The sequence below is a fragment of the Haemaphysalis longicornis genome, unplaced genomic scaffold (assembly GCF_048455015.1).
Source record: "Haemaphysalis longicornis isolate Haplotype H1 unplaced genomic scaffold, Haemaphysalis longicornis Haplotype H1 scaffold_13, whole genome shotgun sequence".
Lineage (NCBI taxonomy): Eukaryota > Metazoa > Arthropoda > Arachnida > Ixodida > Ixodidae > Haemaphysalis > Haemaphysalis longicornis.
In genome coordinates, this window is record NW_027526233.1 from 15,267,900 (window position 1) to 15,278,752 (window position 10,853).

The window sequence follows — 10,853 nt, forward strand, 5'->3', positions numbered from 1 at the left end:
TGGGCTGACAAGAGTGGTTTTAAAACTAATCCCGGAAAGAGCTCCTGAGTTGTGTTCCCAAGGAAGCGCGGGGTCCATTCAGACCCAGACATTACTATTAATGGCTTGTCACTTCCTGTGAACAAGCAGCACAAGCTTCTAGGTGCTGTGCTTGACCACAAACTCACATTAATTCTCCACATCAAGGAAATTAAGAATAAATGTCACAAAACAATGAATATCCTTAAGGTCCTCTCACACCACTCGTATGGTTCGGAAAAAGAGCTCCTGCTATCGCTCTATACTGCTTTCGTTGGTTCTCGTTTGGACTATGGCTGTGTGGTGCATGTGTCAGCGATGAAAATAGCGTTACGAATGCTTGACCCAGTGCTACACTTGGGGATACGTCTTGCATCGGCTACTTTTCGCACTAGCCCTGTGTAGAGTCTTTATGTCGAGTGTGACAAGTGGTACCTTGAAAACCAACGGACGTACATTGACTTGGTTTATGCTTTTAAAATTTCATCGCTGAATGACCATCCTTATATCCTGCCTGTAAGGATACATCCACATCTCTGCTGTTTGTAAATCGCCCATCCGTTCCTCTGCCATTCTCACTTAGAGGGAGAGAGCGAGTCTCGGATCTCAGCGCTTCGTTTTTAGATGTGTACAGATCATCCTTTTAAGACATTTTACCGCCTTGGTAAGTTCGTCCTGTGTCCTCCTACTTTTCTTTTATCAAACTTGATAGAAATAGGTTACCATGAACTGCAATATTGCAGCACCTTCTCTCTTTGCAGTTTAAATTCCCATGTGCAGACTTTTACAGTGACGCTTCTAAACCCTCCACTGTGGTGTCCTGCGCTGTTCATGGTCCGAATTTCAATGCAGCCAGAACCATGAGCGGGCACAAAACATTTTTTCAGCAGAAGCGTATGGAATTTTACGGATTGTATGACCCATTTTCAAAAATCAAATTCCCAATTCCATCCTCTATACGGATTCCTTGAGTGTTGTTCGCGCACTATCATCGAACAAGCCCACCAAACCATATAGTTAATCTTGTATTTAACACTATCATGTCTGTGTATGCACAGAAGCATCAGCTGCTCCTCTGCTGGGTCCCAGGATACGCTGGGATCGCTGGGAACGAGTTGGCAGACGAGAGGGCCGCTGCTGCTGCACTCAGGAACACTGTAGCCATACCAGCCGTACCATATGCATACCTCGAGCCAAACATAAGACAACACTTGCGCAGAACATGGCAAACACACTGGAGTGAACAAACAGACATCAAAGTACATGTAATAAAGACACACTTGGGACGGTACACAGCTGACTCGCACAACGTACGCACGGAAGTCGCCTTGGGTAGGCTACGGATAGGGCACACCCATGCAACGCACTCGTATCTGCTGACGGGATCTGCAGGACCCCAGTGCAGCAGGTGCGGAGAGGCCCTATCCGTAGTTCACATACTCATTCAATGAAAGGCAAGTGACACTTTCCACAACTGCACAGACAACACATCCAGTTTCAGCAATCATACTTTTTAGGATTCCAGCCCATGTGTTAGATCCAGCGTGTTTTGTCTCTCACTGATGTAAACTTTGTAAACCTCATTTGTTAACATGCATCATGACAACCTGGACGTTTACACCAGTCATCTTCATTTATTTCCATTCCATTCATTCCATTCATTTAGTGACATTTTTGCGTACCTTGCTGTAATCTTACTCTAATATTTTCTTATAATATTTTACATTGACGCGTACAACGAGATGTCTCAATTGATTGTAGTGTTTAACGTGCCGACGCAACGCAGGCGATAAGGTGCGCTGTAGCGGGGGGTACAGATTAATTTTGACCACCTGGGGATCTTTAACTTGCTCCCAAATCTCGTACACACGGACGCTTTTTGGTTTTCACCTCCATCAGAAAAGCGGCCGCCGCCGCTGGGAATGGAACCCGCGACCTCGTGCTCAGCAGGGCAATGCCTTGGCCACTGAGTCACCGCAACGGGTTCAACGAGATGCCTCTGGATTTCAGTGGTTGCGACAAGGTGACCGTATTGCTGGCAGCGTTCTAACGTATTTTTATTGTGTCATGCTTTTTGACGTTAGGGCCCTCTCGTGACAACGCGATATTGAGCTCCTATTACCATTTTGCTATTTTAATTTTATTTCGCCGACCTTCAACAACAATATTACTCAGGTTTTCAGAACCTTTGGTTCCCTGAACCAGAAATGTTTGGTTTGTCTGCTCCCGCATCTCGAATCGGAAAGAAACTCCGACGATGAGCATTCTGAACAGTACGCAACTGACCCGCAGGAAACATGGGTAAGCACTTGACGAGCGGATACGCAGCTCCGACGGAGTAATGGGAGGAAAAAAAAAGGGATATGGTAGATTTCCAACAGAAAAGAAAGCGATGACTAGGACGAAAAAAAAACTCCGTAAGAGTCAGAGAATGCAAATGTAGGCTGTCAGTTTTTTTAACATGCAGATTGATTACAAGCAGAATTATTTATATCATGCATCTTTTTCTCCCTTTTTCTCCCTATGCCTCTTTCATGCCAGACGGGGCATCGCCAGGTGCACCAACCCTTTTCCACGAACGTACTCAGCTACGTCCTACTCTCTTCCCACTTTAGCGTTAGAATGCCTAAAAGCATTGTAACATTCTGCATTAGTGCTTAAAAGCACTAATGCAGGACACACACATGTTTACAGCACAGCCCTCGAAGAGCAATATTTAACTGCCCTCCAATTTTTTACCTTTATTCACTTATATTCTTCATGCTGTCATGGCCTTGGCAATAAATAAAAGAAAGCTGTGGCAGTTTTGGGTACGTTTGACCCCTCAAAGTCACAGGAACGAACCCTACTGTGACACAAATTTGCTTGACTTGTTTTCAATCGAATTAATATATCTTACATCACTTTAGCAATCGAACACGATATGCAGATTCATTGTGTTGATAGCGACGAATTTTTTACGCCCCAAGCAATACACAGCTTTGGCACTAATGTGGCACAGGTATCTGTATCTTAAAAATACGATTTTCTACGCCGCGTTGCAACCAGTGCAGAAGCTTGGATGCCCGCTTGAGCGGTCCAACCGCCGATTTTCAGGCAGCCCAACCCACTCGCAGAGCAGGAGACGCGTGCTCAAACACGTTGTTTAGTGCTCGCGTTTTCCACCCTTATAAACGATTGCAAAAAGCCACGCCGAAAAAGCAACACGCAAGGGGGTCAATGGAGTTCGATGGAAGAAGTAAAGCATATTGACTACAGGAGAGGGGAAAGCGATTGGACTATTTAAGAAGTGAACAGAGTAAGTATATAAATTGGGGACGGGATTGTGTTATGAAAGTAAGCAACAAAGGGGTTATCAAAAGCTGAGTGGCTCGTGCTTGAGACTCGACGAGGACGTTCGAGATGGGGAGAGAGTTACAGGAGCGCAATATGAAAGACAGGTGCACCTTAGGTGGAAAGTGGATGAACAGGCGTGATAAGTTAGTGAGCCTATAAACAAAGGCGGGAGTTGGGAGGTCATATAGGAATAGGAAGGTAGGCGTAAGTGTAGGGAAGGGAAAGGAATAGGAAATATACCGAGTACAAAAGTGCTAGAGGGTTTAAGACGAAGATGAAGGTCTAGAACATCATATAAAATTCCGGGCCATCTCCACTAACGTGAAACCTGGCTAGCGGCGAAGCATGCTCTGTAGAACTGCATTCTTTGCACCTTCGCGTTTTGCAAACGGAGATTAGACCATTGGGAGGTACAGGTATAGAGCTTTTCTAGAAAAGTCTCTTGCCTTTGAAGCAAGAAGCTCTCTGACGCGATGCGTAAACGAGTGTTCCGGTGTTTTTTTTAGTACGAGTTACGAAGTGCTCCAGCGTGAGGTGTAAGTATCCCAGTGTTATTTTAGCATGTTTTAGGTTTTAGCGTGAGGCGTCAACGATTTTCCCGGGGCTTTAGTTACGCGACTACATAAGGCGATGATTGCGACGACGACAACGACAGACGCCAACAGCCCCAGCCCCGAAGCGGCTTCGCCCTTAAAAGAGGATCGGCGCCTTTCGGATATTAGTTGGGAGGAGTAGAGGGTCATTAAGATAGCACAGAAGGTGGGGCGGTGAAGTAGCGGTGTGAGAGGTTAGGGAACCTGGGAAGGGCCGGAGCGTAGAGGGATGGTGGAGGAAGAGATGAAGAGAAGTAACCTTGAGCAATAATGAAGTTGGATTGGAATATCAGTGCGGTATAAGAGATAATGACGAGTGTTGTCATGCGACTAGAACAACGGCTGAAATTCTGCCAATACCTAATAAAGAGAACAAGAATGCCCCCGACAACTACCGTTTTATTTCACAAACGTGCATATGTCGCAAATTGCTTGAACATATCAACGCTTAAACATTTACTCTCACCTCGAAACCAATAACTTTTTCTTTGATAACCAGCACTGCTTCAGAAAAGGGTTTTCTTGTGATACGCCATTATTTGAAGTTACCACTGACTTGCACAATAACATGGACAGTAACGTTCAAATGGACTGCATTTTTCGTTATTTTTCTAAAGCTTTTGACTGTGTAACTTATTGTTGTTTATTCTATGAATTGGCCTCCCTTCGACTAGATTCTTTAACATTATCTTGGCCTCGTAACTTTCTTTTTATGCGGGTACAGTTCATAGTAGTGAATGATTATACTGCACCGCTGTCACCAGTCACTTCGGGTGTGCCTCAAGGCAGCGTTCTCTGTCCCCTACTCTTCTTAATATTTATGAATGGCTTGCCTTGACGCGTCACATCTTGCATGCGTCTTTTTGCTGACGCATGCAGAATTTACCGAAAAATGAATGACAGTGACCACTTAGCGCCTCAAAAAGACCTAGAGCTTATCCGCGATTGGTGCAACACATGGCAAATGTCTTTAAACTTAAGTAAGTGCCAAAAAATATTCTTTGGCCGAAAACAGACCAACTCTAATTTTTCGTATTTCCTGAACGACCATTTAGTTTCTGAGCTACTAACGTACCCATGCTAACATAACATACTAAATACCCAGGAGTGCTCCGATCAGCGAATCCTTCGTGGTCCGCCCACAATAATGCCATATGTGCTAAAGCCTCACGATGATCAGGATACTTACGTCGAAATTTCCATGCTTCTCCGTCTGAAATTCGTCAACTAGCGCCCACTAGAATTCAAGTCCTGAGTTCGGTAACCCCGTCAAAATTATTTATTTGACAAACTAGAAGCCGTACAAAATCGGCCGGCTTGGTTTATATCCAAATCATATGACTTCAATTGAAGCATAACAAAAATAAACACACTCTTTCACTAGAGCCATTGCATATTCTACAGAAAATCGCACTTCTATGCATATTTCACAAATACATTTATCGTATCAGACCCCTCCCCATTACCCACGGTATGCCGGTCCTCGGACGCACCAAGTTGATGCAAGGCCACAAAACCAGTACTGGTTGACAGACATTATCAACGCGATCACCGGGAGACCAAATTTTCTTCAGGCAAGCCATTATTTCTCATTTTACGAACCAGGGAACTTTCCAAGCGGCGGCCGCCACGCTAGCTGGCCAGCGGCGGTTAAGCAATAGCGCCCTCGAGCCAAGGTGTTCTCCGAGGCCGCCGGCCTTTTTGGCGCTTCGATTTTCGGAAGATTGCGCAAAGGTTACTGAACCAAGATGTCTACCGCTATGCGAGTAGAAGTGGATGGCGTGGAAATTTCGCCGGATCAATTCACTAGATCGCACAGTTGGAAAACCGCGGGCGAGAAAGTCAAGCGAAGCGGCGCGGTGGACCCAAGCCTAACGCGTAGAACTCAAGCGAGCCAAGGTGGCGCCAAGGCCACGAATGACGTCAGCAGTCAGGCCACTGACCTCGGTGACGCCACCCGCAAGAGGACGGAGAAACGAATCAACAAGGGCAAGCTGTTGAAGGGCGCGCGGCTGCCAGACCTGCCACGCGACTACACGAAGATACTAATGCGGTCGCGCGGCGGACTCCGAATGAGCGAAGTATCCCGGCCCGAAGTTAACCGAGCCATCACCACGGCAGCGCAGGTCAGCGCCATTGAAGCAAGAGACGATGTCATCTGCCTGAACAAGCAGCAGAACATTATAATCGTAAGCACGCCGGTGAGGGAACAAGCGGACAAGTACGGGGCCGTGGGGTGCATCGACATACGTGGCACGTCCCACGCGATAAGCGCCTATGAGTCCGCCCCTAGAGGGACCGTAAAAGGTGTGATACGCGGCGTCCCGTTGGAGGGCACCGCCAAAGAAATTCAAGAAATGGTAGTGCACGAGCACAACCCGACGGCGTTGCAAGCGAACGGGATCGGGAAGATGATGTCCGTAGGGATCGCCTTCGCGGGCCACAAGGTCCCTAACTACGTCCGCTACGGAAACGCTCTGATGGAGTGCATCCTGATCGGAAGCACATCGACGTGTGTTACCAGTGCAGGCGCGTCGGCCACGGAATGGACGTGTCCGACTATGCCGGGGCTGCGGACTGGCCAACCCGGACGAAGACCATGTGTGCGACCCAATGTGCGCGCTGTGCGCCGGCAAGCACCTGACCGCCGATAGTAAATGCAAGGCAAGATTCAAGACGCCGTATGTTGTTCGACGCCGACGATGGGAACGGCGCCGGGCCGAGGAAGAAGACAGTAACCAAGCAGAGAGAGGTCATGCAGGGCGACGCCAACGCAGCTACTTGTCGCGAAGCCGGTCGAGAACGCCGAACCGCGGCGGCGGACGCCAAAGCCGCCGCCGCTCGCGGTCCAGCTCCCACGGCCGAACGCCATCATCGGCCAGCCACAGGGGTGGCGGCAACCGCCGCTGGGAGACGATCGGAAGAGATCCAGGCTTGGGCGGGAGACAGAGAGCTTCACGTTCGTGGTCCAGGGCAAGCTCCAGGTCACGGGCGGGTTCGAGGTCCCGGGCCAGTTCGAGAGCGGCAACCACTGGACGACGAGGGATTCATGCCGAGAAAAAAGTGTGCTGGGCGAACGGGTCTCCCGTCGCTCGAGTAACGAACGACAAGGACTTCCTGCCCCTCAATCCTAACCCCTCCCCTTTCCCACTCTAACCAAAACATCGCGAAATGAAGCGACGAAAGTGCAGAACTTAGGAAAACAATCGAAAGGCAGAACGCCCAAATTCAGGAGAAAAACGCGCAGATCAGAGCGGTAATGAACAAGATAGATGCGCCAGCTAGCGGTAGCTCGGCAAACGCAGCGTCGGAGGACACCACAGAAAAACAACGAAAGGTGCCGCGGAGGGACACCCCTTCGGCCCGCTTAGCGCGGGGAGGGGCGGCGAAGCCCACGCCAGAAGCACCGGGAACGCAAGAAGCGATGGACGCCGAAAACACCGTAGACCGCAAGACGGCAGCAACGGCACAGCAGATATCAACACAACCAAGACCAACGCAGGAGGCCGACAAGCTGCAGCGATACTCAAGGCCATTAAGCATATAAATGTCAGGCTCGAGGGCATCGAAGCTAGACTAGGGAACGTCGAGGTGAAGGTGGAGACGCTATCAGTCAAGCACGAGAGACTGGCGGCGAAGATCGCCAACCTCACAGTACGAAACCGTTTCGCGGCCATGAGAAAAAAGTGAATGGATAAAATCAACGAATCGCGGGGGGAAACCACGATTATTTATCAATGAAACTGTAGAGGAATACGAAACAAGGACTGCGAATTGTTACTTCATATAGAGAGTCTGGACCAGAAGCCGGACGTGGTGGCGCTGCAAGAGACGCACGGCAAACCGTGCTTGCCGGGATACGTGACGTACACGGACCCGACGGAGCACGGCACGGCGATTCTTGTGCGGAACAATGTCGCCGCAACGCTGCACATAACCGCTCAACACGGCTGCGAGCACAGGCTGGTCGAGTTTCACTCAAGAACGATCGGTAATGCAGGGAACCTGTTTGTAATGAGCGCCTACTGCAGGACGTCACAGAGGCCGTATGGTTACGACAAGACCATGAGGGAGGCGAAGAGGTTGGCGGGGAGCAGGTCGCTCCTTATCCTGGGCGACTTCAACGCCACTCACCCAACGTGGGGCTACAGACATCAGTCGAACAGAGGAAAGAGCCTAGCCATGGCCATGGAGGACCACGACGTGACCCTCCTGAACGAGCCGGGCGTCGTCACCCGCAAGGGGAACAGCGCTAGCCGAGACACCACGCCGGACCTATCGGGGCTCGCAGGGTCGCTGGCGGTGACGTGGCAGTGCCAAGACGTGAACCTGGGCTCGGACCACAACATCATCAGCCTAACAATCAAGGGACCAAGGTATCGGGCAACCCTGGGTAAAGCCAGAGTGACCGACTTGGACCGAATGCGCAAGCACATGGACCTGGAGAACGAAGAGTCGTCCGAGGAATTGGAGGACGACAGCAACCGAACCTACGCAGAATGGCCGCGGGCGCAGAAGAGCGCGATTGACAAATTGACCCAAGAGATCGTAACGATGGCTCAAACTCCTTTCGTGGACACCCGACTCGCACACATGTGGGCAGCGCACCACTCGCTAACGCGGAGGAAGCCCCAACGTCACAAAAAGAAGCTTCTGAAACGAATCGCTGTCCTTATCAAGAAGATTGCGGAGTATTCTAGCCAGATATGCCGCGAAAGCTGGCTGAGCATGTGCGACGGACTGCAGGGCAAGCTGTCGGTGCGCTAGACCTGGTGCCTGTTGCGGCACCTAATCGACCCGCTGAGCAGCAAGACTGCGAGCAACCGTAACTTGCACAACGTCCTCAACGCTTACGACGGGGATGGACAGCGACTGCTGAAAGACCTGGAGAAGATCTACCACAAGACGGCAAAGTTTCAGTACCCGAAGAGTACGCCGGTCCCGAAAACCATATTTTGGACGAGCCATTCACGATCACGGAGCTCCTCTCAGTCATAGAAGAGAGCAATAAGAAGAGCGCGCCGGGAACGGACGGTATGACGTACACGCTTCTCGGTAACATTAGCAACGCGGCAGCGCCAGGGCTCCTGGGTCACCTCAACAAGGCCTATGAGAGCTCGCGATCGCCTGCCGAATGGAAAGAGGCCGAGGTACGTTTCATACCGTATCCCGGAAAGCCCCTGACAATAGAGAACATGCGTCCGATCTCGCTAACGTCCTGCGTGGGCAAGGTCGTGGAGCGCATGGTTCGCAGAAGACTTCAAGGGTACTTGGACGAGACGGACCAGATGCCGGCGACCATGTACGGGTTCCGGCAACACCTCAGCACCCAGGACGTCCTCGTCCAGTTGAACGAACTAGTAATCAAGCGAGCCACGAAGAACGCACCGCGGCGGATACTGGTACTGGACCTCAAGGGGGCCTTTGACAACGTATCTTACGCGAGCGTACTCGAGAACCTAAGGAAGACGGGATGCGGCCGCAAGATCTTCAGCTACCTCAAGGACTTTCTCACTAAGAGGACGGCAACGGTACGGATAGGCGAGGAACGGTTGGAGCCCGTGGAGCAGGGAGACAGCGACACCCCTCAGGGGTCGGTACTGTTGCCTCTGCTCTTCAACCTGCCCCTCCTTCCCCTACCCGAACTACTCAAGCAGGTCGAAGGTGTGGACCACGCGCTCTACTCCGACGACATCACGGTGTGGACGAGTCGCGTGGGTTCAGACGCCTGGGGGGAGGAGGTGCTGCAGAGAGCGGCAACGACCGTCCATGAGTACGCCAAGACCTGCGGCCTGAGCTGTGCTACACAGAAATCGGAGCTGCTCATGTTGCAACCGGGAAGACCGAAGAAGGAGGCGCCGCCGAACGTGACCATCTCCACCGACGGCACGCAGATGAAGCCGACGGAGCAGATCTGCATTCTGGACCTGTTGTTGCGATGCGATGGCAGGGCGATGGCGGCTTTGACAAAAATCAAGAACACGTCGGAACAGGTAACGAGCATGCTCAGAAGAGTTGCCAACCGCTACAGAGGACTCAAGGAAGAAGACGCCTTGCGCCTCGTGCCGGCTTTCGTCGTGGGGCGCGTCATCTACTCCGCCTCGTACCTTCGGCTGACAAAGGCGGATAAGGAAGCGTTCAACGCGACCATAAGAAAAGCAAAGACCACCATGGGCATGCCGACGTACTCGTCGACGCAACGTCTGATGTACATGGGCACGCTCAACACCGCTGAGAGCTGATCGAGGCTCACCTGTCGAACCAACGAATACGGATGAGCAAGACCGAGCACGGCCGGGCCATCCTGAGAAAGATCGGCTGGGAGATCGAACCACAGCCAAAGACGGCGGTACTCCCCAAGCAGTGGCAAGAAACAATCGAGACTAAACCCCTCCCCCGTAACATGCAAGCAGGAAGGCACGACGAGTGGCGATCGGCGCGGGCCAAACCCGCGATCACGAGTTCACGATCGGCAACACGATCGCAACTCGATCAGCAGCTCGAAGAGGACCCTCGGGTACTCTACATCGACGCCTCGCTCCCGAAACACGGCACGATGGCAACGGCGGTCGTCACCACCATCGACAAGCTCGTCACCAGTGCGTCGTTGCGCACAACGGACCCGGCAAAGCACAAGAGGTGGCTGTGGCCCTCGCCCTGATTTGGCGGAGGCGAAGACCGTGGTCACCGACTCCAAGGCGGCATACGCGGGCTACCGGAGGGGGAGAGTCTCTCCTGTGGCACTAGCCATTTTAAACAAACGAAGACCACCGGGACAAGCTCAAGCTCGTGTGGGTCCCGGCTCACTCGCAGGTGGAAGGCAACCTCCTGGTCGACCACGACGCCCGAGAAATGTCAATCGGGCAGAGGACGAGCTACCGCACCCCGCCATGAGCTACAAAGGCA

The 10,853-nt window shown here is 51.5% G+C and overlaps 1 protein-coding gene across 1 annotated transcript; it reads left to right on the top strand.

Annotated features, from left to right (window-relative positions):
- Positions 1-8,983: 8,983 nt before the first annotated feature.
- LOC144163712 (uncharacterized) lies at positions 8,984-10,189 on the top strand. The gene is made up of 2 exons (XM_077694464.1): positions 8,984-9,097; positions 9,296-10,189. Exons 1-2 carry the CDS (start codon positions 8,984-8,986, stop codon positions 10,187-10,189), a joined length of 1,008 nt encoding a protein of 335 aa, XP_077550590.1.
- Positions 10,190-10,853: the final 664 nt, after the last annotated feature.